At 42.7% G+C, this 19,798-nt stretch overlaps 1 protein-coding gene across 5 annotated transcripts in view; it reads left to right on the forward strand.

Annotated features, from left to right (window-relative positions):
- The window catches only part of PLCH2 (phospholipase C eta 2), a 323,217-nt gene that overhangs the window by 74,874 nt on the left and 228,545 nt on the right, over positions 1 to 19,798 (forward strand). Inside the window, exon 1 of one of the 5 annotated variants that reach the window (XM_030537217.1) lies at positions 1,993 to 2,095. The exons of the other annotated variants lie outside the window; for them this stretch is intronic. Coding sequence (XP_030393077.1) covers positions 2,065 to 2,095 — 31 coding nt within the window. The 5' untranslated portion in view covers positions 1,993 to 2,064. Of the gene's footprint in view, positions 1 to 1,992; positions 2,096 to 19,798 lie in introns of those variants that run through there. 5 annotated transcript variants of the gene reach the window in all.

Genomic DNA, 19,798 nt, shown 5'->3' on the forward strand with positions numbered 1-19,798 from the left:
ATCTAGCTATGCACACTTAATGGCACAGATTAAATCAGTACACAGGGGAAGCAACACAATATGGCCCGATTTTCAAAAGCGCTCAGCAATCTGCCGCTGTTTTTGAGCTGAACATCTCTGAATATCTCACCAAACACAACAAACACTCAAAGCTTAGGACCTAGCTACCTGAGACACCTCTCCCCCAATGGGAACAGTAGAGTTGCCCAAGCTAGAGACCTGTTGGCCGGCCATATTCTGGGAGGACCATTTGACTTTGGAATTCATGCTTTCTCCTTTGGTTAGAAGAGCCTGCATCTGAAGACCTTAGGACATGTTGAAAACATGTCTTTCTCTCCCCCCATCACCGCCTGAGATGTGAATATGAGGAAGGTGGAGCAGGAAACTGTAACTGTAATTTATAGGTGGGTAATTGTTGGACAAGGAGGGGGCTTGAGCATCTAAGTTGCTTACTGGTGGTGAGTTATCTGAAATGTCACTGCTGCATTTGAAGTGTATTGAAGCTATGACAAAGAGACCTCCATGTCATGGACACCTACAATGTATATGGAACAGGTGCTTGTTTTGCTGTAAATCTAAATTCATATGAGCAGTCTTGTGGTAGCACGTGCTACGTGGGTAGTTGCCGACAGCGATCTGTATGCATTATTGTAGTTCCGTCCTGCAATAGTAGACATCTCCTGGAAGTCAGTCCGTGTGATTTGAATGAGGGATGTTGGGACAAGAAGCATTTTTTATTTAGGTACCATTTCAAGAGAGAATATATTTTTATATTGTTATGCTTAATCCAGCAGGCTTTCCCCAGAGCAAAATGGTCATTCCAGACAATCTGTTTCTCTTGACCCATTTTTCTTGTTCAGCTCTCCATAAAAAGTGCAGCTGAGAAATGTTCCCCAGGGATGGGGATTAAAAATAAAATTGAGTCCCTGCACTGAGAGGCAGACCTCTCGCAAATGTAGAGTATTCCCATTAAAATATTGCATTTCAAAGGCTCCCACTGTTCCGGATGACTGCACTCACCTGAGGAAAGGGAAGTGCCAGCGTTGGTGTCTTCTGAGACATTGTGTGAACGGTACCTGCATTGTAGAAGCCTGTAAGTAGGGGATGTTGCCTGGTAGTGGGAGCAAAGCCTACTTACAGTTATGGCAGTGTAAATCTGGAGTAATTCCATTGAAATTACTCTACACTGTTAGCTTGGATTGGAAAATGCTTTAAGATCTTTGGATGAAAGGTACATAAAAGTGCAAAGTATTGCATCTCTCTCTCTCTCTGGTCTGTCTATCCTGTCTCACTTTCTTCCCCCTCCCTTTATTTTAATGACTGATCATGTCTGACTGTATGTGGAACCTAAAATGTTAAGAAATTACTTTTTCTAAAGTAGTGAGTTACTTTCTTGGGGAATAGTTTGTATGGTAGCACTTCTGGCTGTTACTATGAGACGTTTTAAACAATTAACCTTTAGGAAGTGATGAGCACTGAGTCAATCGGATTTGTGCTCCTGTGTCACTTAGGTAGTATTGATAAAGTAGATTTTCAGTCTACGCTAAGTAGATTTGTCCTGGCAATTCTACCTGTGTCGTATAGTCCTGTTGAGCAATGGAGGGGGATGCACTAGAGATCTTAAAGGAAGAAGCACTACTTAAATAACTGCCATTAAAAAAAAGAAGGAAGAAAAGAAAGGAGAAAAGAGGAAGATTCTCTATTGTGTTAGAAGAATTGATTCTTAGGCACTGGAGATCATATCACTAAGAAATAGTCAGTCTGTGAAGGGTTAATAATTCTAGCAAAAAGTAATTTAGCTAAAACCCTGCCCCTTCCCTCTGCTCTAGTGTTGTCTACAGCAAAGGAACATGTATCATCAAGAGAGGGGAGAAAAGGGAAACTGACAGTGATTCCTCAGTGGCTGAGCTAATAAATGGGATGAAATTTAAACTACCTTCTCATACAAACACAGAGAGAGAGACACACGAGCTACAGCAAAAGAGGAGAGAGAGAGGGAGAGAATGCTGGGAGTATTTATATTCTAATCTAGGCAATTGAAAAAAGTCTTATCTCTAGAAGACAATGGATTTAGGAAGCCTACCGCAGAAGCACAGTAGGTGGATTTATTCTTTCTACCATATATTTTTGAATTTTTAGCCAGAGGGTAGATTGTACTTCTGCTTGCAAAATATGGCACAGTTGTTCTCTGTAGCCTTACTCAGGTTGATAGCAGAGCAGTTTGTACCCCCTTTTCTTTCTATTCTGCACAGATATTTGTCTAGTTGAAAGAATACCTGTTACTTTTGGGAATGTAAAGGTTTTTTGGTTTTGTGTTTAATTTCATCAGTACAGTAGTTGCTTCAGAAGCTCCTCTTTCTCTAAATAGATGTTTTATTAATTATGGCAATGGTATCCAGATTAAAAAAAGTCTCTGCTAAATAAATGAAACTCCATTCCAGTGCTCAGAAACCAAATATATGCAGCTGCAATGAAACCTTGGTGGCAAAGCAATGTAGTGAGTGAAAATTTTATGTCAAATTTCAGCTGCTCCAGAGGAGTTTCAGCAGCTGTAGAGGCAGCATATAAGCTTGTCTGGCAAACTTTACCCATGGAGGAAGTGAAGATTTGGTTCTAAGTAGGAGCCAAGTAAGTTCCGATGGCATTAAGGAAGAGTCTTGCACTGCATTCGCAGGGGGTTGTGAATTGGTTCACATTTTATTTAATAACCGCATGTCCATGATCATTGCCACTTGGTAAAGACAAAGCATTTTATTCCAAGTGTGGCAGTCACTCAGATGTGACTGCGTTCTTTCTGTGGTTACGCAGTAGTTTTGCTCGTGTAGACGATGCTGAAACCTTTTGACTGTGCAGACATTCTTATCTTTAGTTATAGTACGTATTTCACTTAAGTATTAAATAGACATCTTAAATCTTAAATGAGGGTTCTTCTTCAGTACCGTGTGTGTGTGTGCGCGCATGCGGGTGCCGGCTGCATGTTATATGACACAAGGCATTATCCGGGAGACAGCATTTTTCACTTCTGTGCATTTGTTTAAGATAAATCACTCAGATCTTTGGTGATGGTTGTAAAATGTCAGGCATGCAATGTGATAAGCCATCTTGGGTAGATAGTTAGTGAAATAAATGACTGACAGGTAAATTGCAGCTACCAGATGGAATACATCTGACTGGTAACAGCACCTGTAGGCATTAAGGCACAGTGTAATGCCAGCTCTTAACAAAATGCAAAATAGGGAGATTAGAGTACCCAAGACTGTTTGAAATGTACACCAAGACTCACACAGGACAGAGTGATATCTTATAGTTCTCTCCATAGTCAAGAAGGCATTTGTGATCTTAGTGATACCCTTCCAATGGAGAACAACTCTTCTCACATCTTACTTTTTCCTTCAGGCTTCTGATTTTAGTGATTTTGCTCCATTTTTCTAATGTGTTTTGGACCCGGTGATACTGACATGTCTAATCTCTCTCCAAAAAAATATTGATAGGTTTCCCCTGGCCCCTTTTAAATAGGGATAACTCCTACCCAGACACTGGGTCAGTTTAGATTCTTAGAGACTAGGAGAGGAAATAGTTTGTATTGTATGTGTGCCACATCACAGCGAGGGGATACCACAGTAAATGTGGGGCTAGATCCTCAGTAGGTTTGTCCTCAATGGGGCTATGCCAGTTTACCCCAGCTAAGAATCCATCCCATGGTCTTTAGTCTCTGGGTTAAATTCTGATATCATATATGTCTGTGTAAATCCAGAGTAACTCAGTCGATTCCACTGAATGAGTGAGCTGCAGTTATTTTACACAGTAAAAGTTATTAAACAATACTAAATATCATTGAGTTATGCAGGACCTGGATTTCCCACATAGAGCAGAGCCAATGAGTTAATGATAGTATCATAGGAATTGGAGATGGAAGGGAACTCCAATATTAGGTTAGCTACTCCAGCTGGGGCAGGATTTCCCCTGACTCTCTGCACACCAGGACTTAGTTTGAACTGTCCCAGGTAGTATGCACAGGAAGTTGCTTCTAATGTTCTGAATTTCTTACTATCACTGCATCCCTCTCCAGACTGGGGACACTGATAGTAGAGCTGGGCAAATATTTTTCAGTGAATAGTTTATCCAAGTTGACCTGAAATCCCCCTTCCCCCCCCGGGATTTTTTGGTTCAGCCATTGAGCTGAAAAATCAATTATTTGGCCAGCTGGAGCTGCTATAGAAAGGATGGCTTAAAATGAGCCTCACCCCCCTCGGGCAGTTAGTAGCATAGACCCATCAAAGGGACTTTGCTTTCAGTTACGCTGGTGTAAATGTGGAGTAAATCCACTCAAGGCAATAGTTACACTATGGAAGAATTTGGTCCTTCTCAGGGGCTTTGGGCATTGCTGCCTTTCCCATTTGCACTGATGTAAATCCAGAGTCACTGCACCAATGATAGTGACGTTACATGAGTATAAAACCAGCATGAGAGCCGAACTGTGCCTCTCACCTTGTTTGATGTTACATCCGTTAGCTGTTCCTGCCTGTACGTTCAAAGGGGCTGGTTCTGATCCTGCTTGCATTTTTTTTATACTAGTTGATGTTGTTCCATTGGAGTCACTCCTTTTTACACTGATGTAAGTGAGAGGAGAATTCAGCCCAAGGTCACCAGCTTGTGAAGATGCAGTGTCCTGTTTCATCAGGGCTGCTGCCCTCTGAGTTTGAACGTTCTGACTGTCTCCGACCTCGTCACTTGAAAACAGAAGTGAATATTTTAAAAGAAAAAAAACAAACCCTTCTTGGAGGGCTCCCAGGAAGTCCCAGTTTCAAACTGGCTGGGATGGACTCAGCTCTTTATCCTTTGGTGGTAGATAGATGGATACTATGCTGCTTACTAAGTGGCAGGGCTTTATAATTGTTCTTTTTAATGAGGTCCCATCTACTTGGTGTGGATATTATAGATCCCCGGGCACTTTATAGAAGAGCAGCGGAGTGCACTTATAGCCTGGAAAAATCTCATCCTCCCTAACTCCAGAGGCTGCCCTCCAGCCTACAGGTGGATGCATTTCAGTTACGTTGCATGTTAGGGGTTGAGTCTGCTCTTGGTCACACAAGTGTAATCCAGAGTAACTCCGTCGAAATCCAGGGTGTTTACATTGTTCAAAGAATCTAGCCTTGCATCTAGCTTGCAGAGCTCTGCGATTGAAGAGCTGATTGGTTACCTTTGTGTGGAATAGGCCCTGATCCCCCAAGTAGTCCCATTGCGGAGGAAGGTATACCTCAGGGTGAGCCCGAGGACAGAATTGGGCACATGAAGAGCTTCAGAAATGCAGAGGATCAGTTTGGGTCCTGGCTGAAATATTCAGAGTAAAAGCTCTCCTGAAGTCTGTGGTTATGGGATTCCGGAGTCCAGTCTGGGTTCTTTAGGGAGATGGCAGGAGTCGTGGAGTTGGGATACTGACTCCAAAGTGGTGCATGGATCTGGCGTTGTGGCTTGAGGGGAAGGCTGGCTTTGTAGCTAAGATGCTGGGCTGGGACTTCAGGTATGTCTTCACTGTGGCTGGCCCGTGCCAGCTGACTCAGGCTCGTGGGGCTTGGACTAAGGGGCTGTTTGACTGCAATGTAGGCATTTGGGCTTGACCTAGAGCCCAGGCTCTAGGACCCTGCAGGGTGGGAGGGTCCCAGAGCTTGGGCTGCAGCCTGAGCCCCACATGTCCACAACAATTAAACTGCCCCTTAGCCCGAGCCCAAGTCAGCTGGCATGGGCCAGCTGTGGGTGTCTAACTGCAGTGTAGACGTGTGCTTAGAAGATCTGGGTTCAATTCCTGGTCACTCTGTGTGAACTCTGGGAGGTCACTGAGTCTCCTTGGGCCTCAGGTCCCTCTCTTTTCTTTCTGTCGTCCTTTGGTTGTCTTGTCTGCTTTGACTGTAGGCTCTTCCAGGCAGGGACACTTATTATGTCTCTGTATAGCACCCAGCACAATGGGACCCTGACCTCAGGTGGAGCCTTCCAGTGCATTGTAATACAAACAAATACATAATGGTTTGGGTCCATATTGCTCCCTGCAGGAAACATGTCTGTTGTGGGTAAATCTATTTCCTTTTGCCCCTTGCCACTAACAAGTCCTGAAACAGAAGCTGTGTGTCTGCTGAACTGTCGGATAGACGCTTTGTCTCACAGAGCATCTGCCAAGCGATCGATGGTTCCTCCTTGTGTCCTCTGCTTGTCACTATTCGACCATCTCTCCCACTCAGCAGGATGGAAGCACCCCCTGCAGCACCAGGCAGGGAATAGTTCCCCATAGAAAAATGGGATGTATGAAAGGATTATGAAATTTGTTTTTCTTTCTTTCTTTGCTTGCTTGCTTGCTTGCGCTGCAGTTTCTTCAGGATCGATCATGTACTGTCATTAGATTGCTCTGAGAGTCACTTCTGCTGCTCTGGACCCAGAGCTGGTCTGTGATTTTTCTCACTCTCTTTTGATCTTGAGAAACCTGCTGGTTGTGATATTAGGAGAAACATTTCTTGGGGATTGGTAGTACATTTTACCTTAAGATATATAGGTGTGCAGGAGGAACGACTTAGACCAGGCCTGCACAACTCATAAAGCGGCGATGGCCACATTACTCCAAAGAAAACAGCTGAGGGCCGAAACCCCATGGAAACACCCCCCCCAGGTCCTCCCGGCCCTGTGGAAACACCCCACCCCAGCACCGCCCAGCCCTGCAGAAACAAACCCTCCTTCCCCAGCGCCGCCCCACCAAAACAGCTGTGGACCAAAAAGGAAGGTTAGGGGTGGGGAGGTGATGCTTGATTTTAAATCAACCAGGGGCTCCCAGCTGAAGAGGTGGCTGGGAGCTGTCAAGGGCAAATTAAAGTGCTGGGGCTCCAGCGGCAGGGGGAACCTGGAGCTTTGCAGGGCTGGGGCAGGGATTTAAAGGGCCCAGAGCTCCTGCCGCTGAGGGGAGCCAGAGCCCTTTAAATCCCAGCCCCAGCCCATCCGCTGTAGCTGCCGCCGGGATTCAAAGGGCTCTGGGCTGCCCGTGGTGGCGGGGAACTCTGAGCCCTTTAAATCTCAGCCGCAGCCAGGAATCTCTGCAGGCAGCCCAGAGCCCTTCGATTCCCAGCCACGGCTGAGATTTAAAGGGCTCTGGGCTCCCCGCTGCTGCAGGCAGCTCAGAGCCTTTTGAATCCCGGCCACGGCTGAGATTTAAAGGGCTCTGTGCTCCGTGCCGCTGGGCAGCCCAGAGCCTTTTGAATCCCGGCCGTGGCTGAGATTTTAAGGGCTCTGGACTCCCCGCCGCTGCAGGCAGCCCAGAGCCATATGAGTCCCAACCATGGCTGAGATTTAAAGGGCTCTGGCCTGACTTAGACAGTACTCCTGTCTGTCCATCACACAGTACCTATACAAGGACCAAGAAGACAGTTCTTTCCCTTTCCTCTGCATTGATTAGATCACAACTGGAGTGCTGCATATAGTGCTGGGTGCTGCGCTATAGGAGAGACAGAGAGAAGGAACTCAGAGACCGGAACAAAGATAAGAGAGGATTCAAAGGGAAGGTGCTATTAGAAATGGGGGCTGGGAAGGATGGATTTATGGGTAGAACACAGAGTTTTGCATTTCCCTATCTACCTGTGTCTCTGGCTAGAAGTGTGACCTTATGTAATGCACTTAACTGCTCTGTGCCTTGGTTTCCCCATCTGCAATTTCATTTTGATATAGTATTCTCATCAGCGTCCGAACTGTCCGGAAGTGTAGCTGTGTGCTGTTAATCAGCTGCCATATTTTACCCGATAGGTGGCTGAATTTCAGTGGCAGTTGAAGTGATTCTTACATACAAGTTAAGTATTTATTTTTAACTGTGATTTGTGATCTTTCGATATGATAGGGTCCATATAAAAAGTAAGATCTAGCCACCCTACAAATATCTCAGTGTGGTTTTACACCTTAAACACTCACTAGCACAGTAGCTGAGGCCAGCAGGTTAAGATCTGTGTGTTTACAAATTTTAAAATGTTGACGTGACTCATGTCAAAGGTGACAGAATGCTAAAGTGAGCATGATAAAAAGGTGCAATATGAAACCATGTTTTGAGTTTAAAGAAACAAATATGTTGTAACTGCATTTTCTTGGTAAAACACAGGACCAAGATCCATCCCTGATGCAACAGCATTGACTCCAGTGGAGCTACACCAAATATGTGGTTGCCTCATAATATTTAACAGTATCTTTTTGATTATCCAGTCATCAGTCTGAAATGTTTTGGCTTCTTGGGGTGCTGGTCTAATAATTTCCAGTGTATTTTTATTTCCTGACCAGAATCCATGATACTCCAGTGTTCCTACCTTTCATAACACCGCTGCAGCGCACCTAGGCGTTCGTTTCTAGCAACAATAGGCTCTGCAGTATCAAATAATTTCTGCTCCACTTCCTTTTTGCGGTGGAGAAGCAAATGTGATGTCTCCTGCCCTCAGCACCTGACCGAGTGATGCTTATGTTTTTTGAAGGAGGCTGCAGACAATGTAGTATGCTCAAAGGTTTACTGCATGACTTGAAAACATTGCCCTGCACAGGGCTAGCCTCTCAGCAACTTGCAAACTGGGTGATTACAATAACGAGCTTTCTGTGCTTGTGTTAGAGATGCGGAAACAGGGTTATAATGAAGTCTCTCTGCATTGATTGTCATGCTCAGTAACTCGCCATTTACAATAATAGTTGTAATTAGATTTTAATTTTCAATGTTTCAAACAGATTAAGAAGTATGGTTCAGTTTATATATTTTCAGTTACCATTAGTGCAATGACAGTAACGATGAGCTGTTTGCTGTTAAAATCAGCAGTACGCCACCCCCAGGAATGTAATGCACTGAAAAATAAACAGACTTTGGCAATCACCTTGAAGAAAGTAGCTGAAGTTGGCACAGTTTGAGGCTCTTAAGAATCATAATTTGTGCAGTGGATTGTATCCCTGAAGAGCAGTGCCCGCCTTCACAATGAAATAATTAGAGGCATCTTTCCATCCCCGCTGATGCTTGGGGGTTCTGTAGACCTGCCATTGTGAGACTTACCTAAACCAGCCCTTGTCCATGGTCAGATTATACAGCCTGATTCAAAGCTCATTGAAGCCAATGGGACTCTTTCCTTCGACATCCAAGGGTTCTGGCTCAGACCTTTAAAATCACATCTCTGATGTTTCACATGGGGCCATCAAGGGAATGCCATAATTGTCTCTGTTAAGGATTCCTCAGCTGGACATAGAGAATTGACCCTTTGGCCAGTACAACCTATCATCCTGTCTCCCTGCTAAAAATGATGGTCACTGCTCCTCTTCCATATAGAGCTGGAATGCAGAGGACTCAGGAACTTGGGAAGGACAGCTGGCCTGCAGCTGATGTCTTGGTTTCATGATGATGCTGAAATAATGGCACTTATCAGGCCAGATTCTGCCCTTCCTTACACTGCTGTAAATGAAGAGTGACTCCATTAAAGCCAATGGAGCTGGTGTAAAAGAGGAGAGACTCCACTGAAGCTAAAAAGAATCATACTGGTGTAAGTGAGAGAAGAATCAGGACCATTGAGTCTATTTTGGCAGCATCCATCGGTGGATTAAGGCAGGATCCTTTTGGGGGGAGAGCTAAAGCTTTGGTAGATCTTAATCCACCTCCGGTGATACTGTAACTAGTCTGTGGCCACTTGCTGCACACCGTGGCCACTGACAGCATACTGCTTCAGAAGCACAAGCCCCAACCCGAGCTACAGGAGAATCCCCATTAGCTGTGCATGCAGTATGGAGCGCATGACACACAGCTGAGTATGTCACTGGCAATGGTGACAGTGTCTTTCTTTTGAGTCCTCCTGGGAAAGGCTCTGAATCTGCATCCTAAAGTGTGGTCCAATGAATAGGGCCCAGGATCGGGAGACGGGACACTTGGCTTTTATCCCTAGCTCTGTCACTGAACTTCTGTGTGACCTTGATGGAGTCACTTCACCCGTCTGTTACTCAGTTTCCCCATCTGTAACATGAAGATAATGGTAGAGCTGGTCGACACATGGAAATTGCATCGATTTTAACCAAATTGGTTTCTAAATCACTTTAACTAAATCAGTGCAGCTTCCATATTAATCTAAGTCAGTATTGGTTATGTTTTTATTGAAAACAATATCAGATATGATTCAAAAGTGTCCTTACGAATGGGTTGCACCAATTTATTATTAGGGAAAAAAGGTTCTTTGTACTCTCCTGTCTGTATCTACCTGCTGTCTTTTGTCTTATACTTGGATTATAAATTCCTTGGGGTCTGAACCATCTTTTTGTTCTGTTTGCATGGCATCCAGCACAATGGGATCTGGTCTGTGACTAGGGTTCCCAGACACAATGGTAATACAAATGATAATAAGAACAAATCTGTTACCAGAACTGCTAGATAAACAACCAACTTCCCCAAAATCAGACACTCTTTTCTGCTCTCCATGACTGGTTTTGATAGTGTAGGGGGAGAAGCTGGCGTAGTTAATTCTGTGTCCCTGATCCTCAGATCTGCCTTTCCAGAATTCAGGAAGATTTAATTCCTTTTTTCTGTCCCAACTTATTATAATACACATGGCGGGGGGCGGGGGGAAGAGAGGCGGGAGATAGAGAATTCTGTAGCTCATTGGTTGCTCCCATGGGTTTAAAAAAAATTCTCCAGGTATATTTATGATTTTTATCCTATTGTACAAATTTCTTTATGGTTTGAGACTGATACATTCAAAGGCTCTGAATATTCAGATATGTCTGCAGAGACTGCTAGAAACCTGTAAAGAATATACAGGTCATGGGGAAGTATTTTATGTTCTGTTCTTGCAAAGCAGAACCCGACTAGCCTTTGAGAGTGAAGGTTCAATCTGTGTTTGGAAATCTCAGTGTGAACCCCACACGCACACAGAAAGCAATCAATCCTGGCCTGAATTTATGTCAAATAAATTCATAGCTGAGATGACTTAAGAAATCACTCATCACAGAGGGACAAGAGCCAGGGCTGCTGTTTCAATGTCTGACGGGAGTTGCATCCCTAACAAGAAGAGGTCATTGCTAGAAGAAGCTCGAAGTTGGGGGAAAAAAATCTTCCTCCTTTTCGTCTTCCTTCCACAGCTTCCCCCTTTTCTGTTCCTTGTATCAGAATTATTCATAGGCCTGTTTTATACCAGGCAAGTCATGACCTCACTGGTTGGTCACTAGTAAATTGAGTGCATGTAGGATCACTTTCTATCCCCGTATTGTCTGGGTTTTACAGTATAATGAAAACACATTTCAAATTTTCACTGATGCGTTTCAGATGCTGGAAAATATGAGCACCATTCATTGGAGGATCTTAAGGCACTTTGAAAATACTTATTAAGACTCACACAACCCCCACCAAGGAGTGAGTAGGTGTAAGCTCTGCGGAGTAGGGCCAGTCCTTGTTCTGTTTGTACACCTAAGAACACAATGAGATACTGGCCCAAGACTGTATCTGCTCAGTACTAAATGGTAGCCTGGTGATGGGTGACTTTCCAAAACCCTGAATAGATCTTGCATTGACGATACTGAGACAGAGAGGATAAGCCACTTGCCCAAAGTCCATACTGTGAATCAGCAGCTGAGGTGAGTAATGGATCTCCTGGGTCCCTCGCCTGGTAACACCCCTTCTGATACAGTCAGTAGGGTAAACCAAAGCAAGAGTAATGTGAAGTCATTAGCTATATTGTCTTGACCTCTTTTTAATGATCTGCTAGCAAACTAGTAGCTGTTATCCAACATCTGTTAACTGTTAGCACCAATAACCTCTCTGGCCATTGGGACAGGCATTATTCACAGTCTCAGTCCAGATGCTTTGTTCCTTTGGGAGCACGCAGATTGGAAGGATGAAACACATGGTGTCTCCCACTCACCCACTGCCCTGGGAAGTGTTGGTAGCAAAAACATCTGACTTGCCTGCCTGTCTCCAAGCTCCTGTGTTCTGAGCTACCTATAACTCAAGGTCATCCCTCTAATCAGGAGCTGGCCCTTTTTTCTTTTAGGATTAGGATGCTTAGGTGTTGGGTTTGATGTGATATTAGATCTATTGGGAATAGCCAGGAAATGATCAAGCCATCAGGATAACCAAGTAAAAAATAGAGACATCAAGTAGCTGTCATGAAGGCTGGTTCGCCAGAGGTGGAGGAACGGATTTGCATTCAGAAGCTTGGGGCAGGGATTTATTTTAGGGGGATGCTAAAATGATTTGCTTGGATTGTTCAAGTGAGCCTTTTGGAGACTGGACAGAGACACCCACCCATCCACAAAACAGCCTTAAAAGCACCTCCAGCTCCTTTACTTTCTCCTATTTCTTTCGCTGAAAAAAGTATGTAGGGCTTGTGAAAGCTGCCAGATTAGGAGCCATGAAGATGAGCTGTGATGCAGTTTAGACCACACTGGCAGTGTGAGTGTCTCCATTGTTTCCTGACAATGTACCTCACCTAGGGTGACCAGACAGTAAATGTGAAAAATCGGGACAGGGGATAGGGGGTAATAGGAGCCTATATAAGAAAAAGACCTAAAAATCGGGACTGTCCCTATAAAATCAGGACATCTGGTCACCCTAGCCTCACCCCTACTCATATACATTGAGGCATTTGTATAGGTGAAAAGATTTGGGCTAGCATAAAGGAACTTTCAGTCCACAGCGTCTCTGCCAGGACTGTGAGCCTGGGTATAAGTTGGTGCCAGCTAGTCTCAGTTAATTTCCTAGCAGTTAATAGGCTGCCCTGCAGCCACCAAATGGAAACAGCATTCAGACACTACCAGTTTGGGACCCATTTAGAACCAGTGAAGAGGTTTGCTTTCACTCGGTCCTTGCTCTCCTACAGTCATGTGACTGGCAGTTTAGAAAGTGCCTTGTATTCATAATATTCTAGCACTTGGGTTTTCAGCTATATAGTCCCTGACTGGTACAAATGGAGACATAAAGAGAGTAGTGGCTAAATAATAATAGAAGAGCCTGTTCCAAGGAGACACCTTTTGGGTTGGTGCCCTTTGGATTTCATCATTTTGCATTTTGGTTTTTTTGATTTTTTTTTAAGAACTGATTTTTCCTTCCTTCTGACACCTCTGGGAATTGAATTTGAGCTTGAGGAGGTAATAAAATGAAGATTTAACAGTGAACTGAAAATTCTTAAAATAAATAGCCTGTTCAGATTCCAGCTTGCTTACAGAATATATTGTCCATGCAGAAAAATAGTTGAAAATCATTTCCAACCTCTATTTGTCTGCTAAGAGCTGAGTTCAGGAGAGAAAGTGGCTTTTTCTCTGCAACAGCTGTAGCGCTAAATTTACTCACGCTATTTTAAAAACAACTATTAATGTGAAGGCCCTGAAGAAGTAGCTCACTCAGGTGGGGAATGCTTGCACCCTCTCTCAGATAAATAGCATACTAGTGATCCATGTGTGAATCAAAGGAATAGGTATGATCCACTGGGCAGGTTTGGGGGCCTGATAAGATACAGATTTTCAAAAGTGCCAGGCATTGGCTTAACCCTACCTCCACTGAAGTTTGAGAATTTTCCACTGACTTCAGTGGTTGTAGTTAGATCAGTGCTGTGTGCTTTTGAAAAATCTCACTTATCTATATATACAGTGTGTGTTTGGAAATTAACTACTTTAATAGAGCTGTCTTTATGTAAAATAACGTGCTACAGATGTTCACTCAGCCATACCAACATTTGCTGTGAATTTATCATCTTATGTGAACTACGTATGGTTGGACTGGGCCAGGACTTCAGATGAAACACCTAGTTTTTCTGCCACTCAGTCAACTGCTGTCATAATGAGGATAGCATTGCAAGAGTCCATGTTTGCGTTTCAGTGGCTTTAAGAGGATGATTGCTCTGTATACAACCCAAAAGATTATTTTTATAATTGCTGGTGCTGTAAGCTCCATCTAAGATGTGGAACTCAGTTGGGTTCTGTAGTGTGTAGGAACCGGGCTGAAATGCTTATTTAGATGATACTCGAATACAGAAAGGAGATAGACTTGCTATGATGTCCCACAAACAGTTTTGCATCCCCCAAATTGTTACATTCACTTGGTAGATTTCTGGCACCTGCGGTCCTGCAGTAGCTGCCAACAAGAACTGAATGGCAAATATTGTTAAAAAACCCTCAGTCATAGAGTCAGGCTGAGGATGTGTTGTTAGATACATGCTTCTGGAATCTATCAGGTCATACAATGTTGTGTAGGAAGTGAATTCTCAAAAGAAAAGGACAAAGTGAAGTGGGTAATAGAACTCCATGTGCACTGATCAGCGGTGACAATCATAGTGGTAAGTGGCTATGATGAAGACGAATACCCAAGCAGCACTTATCATTAGCTAACTTTCCTGTACGCCTTTTATGATGGCTTTAATAAATGGATCATCCATCTTTAATAAGAATTTAAGTCTATTAATAACACATACCATCGCTGCTAACAGCTGCAATGGGCAAAGCAAAGGGGTTTTCTCGGAGAGCATTATAGTCAGTAAACATAGCCTTAAGTCTCATTTTAATCAAACATACACTTCCCTTTTATCTGCAGGGGGGAAAAACACCAAAGAGAGAACATTGCTGTAAGTTAATTGCTCTTGGCAGCAGGAAGTAAGTTCAAAGTTGCTCAGTTTGGTTCAAGAGGATGGGAGGGATTGGGAAAAGATTATGCAAATCTAATTGGCCCCTTGATGGTTGCAAATTTATGTATGTTTTATACAACCAATTAAATGCTTTAGGAAAAGAAGGTTTGTTTCCTGCTGCTAGTTGCTGGTCTAATTCATTCCATCTGTAGTGACCAGTGTCCAGAGCAGAGGCTGTGGAACTATATGGGGTGCAGGAGGGCTCGGTGATGGGACACACACTCATCATTGGTTGAGTTCAGCAGTAGGTTTGGAGTGGCCAAAAGTGGTTACTGTCTGGTGGTTGTTTCAAGGCCTATGGGCTAAGTCCATGTTGCGGATGCCGAGCAATGACACTGACAGCTGGGATGTCATGGACTGAAAGGCCCTGGATACTGTCCCGTGGGGCACTTTGGTGAGGAAGCCCACATTGTGTCTTTTTTACTCCAAAGGTGCCATTATGGCATGTTTCAGAAGCACACTGGGCTAATTTCTCTGCCTCCATAACTTTATTGCCTTTGATGGAGGTATGCTTGCAGAGAAGTTGGCCTGCTATACTTCTGAAATTCTGTTGCCTTTGATGGAGCATTGTGAGCAGAGAATTTGGCCCTTAATTATTAAAGGTTTTCTTGAGGAGGGGGAAGGGAAAGAAAAGTGAAGGGGCCAGGTTTTTAGTGTTGGGTTTTGTATGGACAGTGGCAGTTTATCTACAATCATCTTCAAATATTGAGAACTGTATTTGATGCACTGCTTCTGTCAGTAATAGGTTATGAAAGAAAATCAATACCCTCTTACATTTACAATTTAATACCCTTTTTGACAGGCAAATTTCCTTCACCACAGTCCTTTAAATCCAGTGTATCTCTGCCAAGTCAATGGCATACACAGAGCAGATTGTCCGCTGTTTTCACTTGAGATGGCCCCTCATTTGGAGAGCTGGAGATCCTAACTTCTAGTCTGTGGTGTTTAGATGTGCTTGCAATTATTAGAACTGGGAGCACTGGCTGCTAGGAGTCTGAAAGGACAGGAAACAAGAAGGAGGGGGGGAGGAGTTGAGGAGGCAGAGTGAGAGTTACAGAGTGTGCAGCAGCAGCTTGGTAAAGAGGTTTCTACTGTAAAAATAAAGTCCTGTTGAAGCTTGTTAGCACCTTGCCTACTTGTTACAATATAGCCTGAGCACATTCTAAGCACGTCCATTTCTCTTTGCTAGTTTGCTACTGATAAAGTCATTAGAAAAATGTCCTTTGGTTCAAGAAGTGAAATTGATCGCAACAGGATTTGGAATCCAGCATCTGTTGCTGAGGCATAGAGTGTCTCTGCAATGTTTATGGAAAAACCAGAAATAGCCACAGTTTATTCCGAGCTCTGTACCCAACACTGTATCATACTCTTCTGAATGTAGAATGTTCCCTTCTACCAGGTATATCTCAAGTCTGATGAATCAATAACAGCAAGAGAGAGAGAGAGAGAGAAGCCAAACACATTTGGTTTAGTTGGGTTTTTTGTTTTTATTTCCAATTTTCAGCCATATTTTCAATCACCTTATCCGCACTGTCTGTCTGCATGCACACACACTTCTTTCTGCATGTGCTCAAGCAAGCTTTTTTGTGTACAGATCTTTAGAGTGCACTTTAGGAGGCTCTTTTTGAAAATGAGGCTTCATATACGTAAGATCAGTAACCTAATTGTGTAGACTGACCTGAGCCTGTGAAACGTTGCTGAAGGAGGAACATGGGTTACATGGTCCGTCATGTGCTATCTCAGCGCTACAGAGAGGACTATACCGGAAGCGTCAAAGAAAGGGGAACCCCTATACTGTGATTCTCCTGGTAAATTATGCAGTGGTATTCTTTGGGGAAGCTGGGAATTCTTTCCTGGCTCTTGTGGTGGTCAGTTTATGCCTTGAAATACAAACTGTTATTACCCTTCTCTTGACATGTTAAACCACAAATGTTGTATTGGTAACAAAATTATCCAGCTCCTTTTAAAATCCACCCTCAGCATTTGACTTTGACCTCCTGCAACAGTGAATATTTATTGGATGTCTTTGACTTAATCACAGTGCTTAGATATGAAGTCAGCTGATCACCTCAATGCTAGCATCTTGTATTTAATTAACTTAAGCCCTTTCCTTCATTATGATGTGTTGTTTAGACATAGTTTTCCAACATTTCAAAGGCACTAGATCATAGTCACTCCTGGTGTGACATCACTGAAATCATGACACTGTAAGTCAGTGGAATTACACCTGAGATGAATTTGGGCTACAGAATTTAAAAATAAATAAAATAAACATCAAGCTGGGATTTTGCTGCATGTTTGGTTTCAGAATTCTCAAGTAAAACCTGTTCATTGTAGATTTTGGTTCACGTATGGGAATATTTATATCTGTCTTTAACACCCTTTATGTTTTCCACAAGATTTTTTTCACTCTCCCTGAAAGTTGAGAAATGTTTAAAAAGAAAGTTTTAAACTTTCCAAAGAATCCTCCTGAATTACAGAAGAACAAATAGTCCCAGACCTAGATCATAATATTTCCACACTGTATGTATAAGTAGGTGTAACAGCATGAGCAAGATAACTCATTTTGACAATTCAATCTGCAACCTTTCTTATGTGCAATATTGTAAGGAGATATTTTTAATATTTCACCCAGAAGCTAAAGCTGAAAATCAGTTAAGATAGAAATTAAAATCGGTTAGAACAGAATCAATCTAAAATCTCAGAAACAATTTCTTCAGTATTTTCACTTATAGCTGCTGTGAATGTGGGAGGTGGGAAGGAAATTGGTGGAAAGGAGTGATTTCCATGTTCAACTTATGTAACAGTGATTAAGTCCATATGTGTATTTCAACACAATTTTCACTGCTTTGCTCTTTCCTAAATAGTGCAGGAGGAAGTGTGCAATGCACATCAAGTGTCTATAATTTTTTTTCCCTCAGCATTTGTATCAAGCTTGTTTTACATCTTGCATTGCTGCACATCACTCAAGCGGCACACTTAGTATCTCATTATATTGTAATGAAAATTCCCAGATTTATGAATAATTTTACACAGATAAGTATGGCCTGATTTTCCATTAATAAAATTTCATCAGGAAAAAAAGAGACAAACATGATTGTCTGTGACTGTGTCACTAAGATGTCTTGTGGGACACTTTTTCTGTTTTGCTTTCATGAAAATGTAAAAGAAACATTTTGTTAATTAAAAAAAAAAAAAAGCTTGCTCGTGCTGCATTTCTAAAGAATGTGGGATCACTTGTATGTGTCGTCCGGCTTCCCTAGGAGCTTCGCTGCCAAACACTGTTCTGTATTCTGTTGGCTCAGTGAGCATTTAGTAGTGTATTGAGTTGTCATCAAATGCATATTGTTAATTTCTTGTCAATTTCACGCACATGACATCTGTCACTCTTTTCTAATAGGGTAATAAGGAGAACTGGGAAGATGGGATATCATTTGTGTTGCCCATTAGCTAAGCAGATGCTTTTCTGCTTTTGCTACTTCTTACATGTACATTTTGCTTTCAAGTTCTCCTGACATGAGTTTGACACATCACTATAAGTGACATGGTAATGAGAATCTAGCCATTCTTTTTTGGCATGACGACTTACAAGTTGGTTAATGTTAACTCTGGGCATTTCATGATCTTGCTACTGACCTTGGGTTGCACACTGGGACTGGGACTTCTTATATGTGTGGACAGGGTAGCATGTTGTGAGTGCCATTATGATACAAACAACAACAAGAGAGCAATATAAAATCCCATGATGTGTGAAATATTTGCAGGTAAGATCTGAGAGCTGAGAAAGTGGACAGAGCACCTAGAAATCTGTTATGAGCATAGATTAGTCTGGAAAACTTGAGCTGGAAAGCCTACAAGAACTGGCTTTCTTAGGAGATGTTCAGTGCTTCCTGCGTCCAGGCATACTACTGGAGACACCTTCCTTTGGTGCAGTCTTTTTGGCAATATTTGAGCCCTTAGAATTCTGACCTGGTCAGTATCTGGGAGTGGAGGCAGGAGTGAAATGATAAAATGTCAGGAAAATTTAATTATTATTTGCATTTGCTTAAAAGCCGCAACTAGGCATAGTAGAAGTACATAGTAAGAGACAACCCCTACCATACACCATCTAAATAAACAAGAAAAACAGACTGGATGGGAGAAAGGAAGAATGATCCCTGTTTTACAGATGAGGAACTGAGGCCCAGTGTCAAACAGGGAGTCGATGGCAGAGCAGGGAATTGACTCCAGATCTCCCGAATTGCAGCCCAGGCCCTTACTCACAAGCTTGTTCCTCATCTCTAAGCAAACCTTTAATAATCTATATATAATTATCTATATAAAAAGATTGAGATCTTGTTTTGGTTTTAAAACTAGGTGAAGGTGTAGAGAGGTGTTCCCAGCCCCATTTTCTACCCAGTTTAGAGGAGGGTCAGAACTGAAATCCCCAGGTCAGAATACCCTTGAACTTTGGAGATATTTGAATCTGGAGTTGAAGTAGTATTTTATTAAGTATTGTGCTTTGAATATATGTGGAGACAAATGGCTAAGAATTAATTATCTCCAGGAAAGTCAGAGCTGTCATTCTGCTGCACTTCAGTAGGCATCAAAAAGTGGCACAGCAGATGACCTCCAGATGTCTCCATTCTGCACCTCCTCCAATGTAATGAGCTCTCCAGCTCTATTAGATAAAGTTAACTCCATATAAATAGGCTCATACGAAGAGCTAAACATTTGGATTCACTTGCTTTTCACCATTTCCCATTTTTTTAAATTAAATACTGCAAAGAATTAGCCTAAATTATGCTAATCAGTAACTTGTATTTATATGGGGTTTTTCACCATAAAGGATCTCAAAAGTTTTCACAGATCTTGCACCCAGAAATCACTACTTCCAGCACTGACATGCATACATCTCTATGATGGTGTGTGATAGTTGTTTAATACCTCAGAACGGTTTAGGAAAGGAAGTGAGGAGCACCCCACCCAAATGAAACTGCAGAGGGGATCATTATACCAGTTAGGCAAAATGTAATACAGTACTATAACTCACCGGTGAACCAAGGCCAAAATCCCCAATCCAGCACAGCGCTGGAGCATGTGTTTAACTTTAAGGGTGTGAGTGGTCCCACTGAAATCTCTCAAAACTCTAAAACTTATCTCTGCCAATCCAAATG

This window comes from Gopherus evgoodei, chromosome 18 (genome assembly GCF_007399415.2).
Source record: "Gopherus evgoodei ecotype Sinaloan lineage chromosome 18, rGopEvg1_v1.p, whole genome shotgun sequence".
NCBI lineage: Eukaryota > Metazoa > Chordata > Testudines > Testudinidae > Gopherus > Gopherus evgoodei.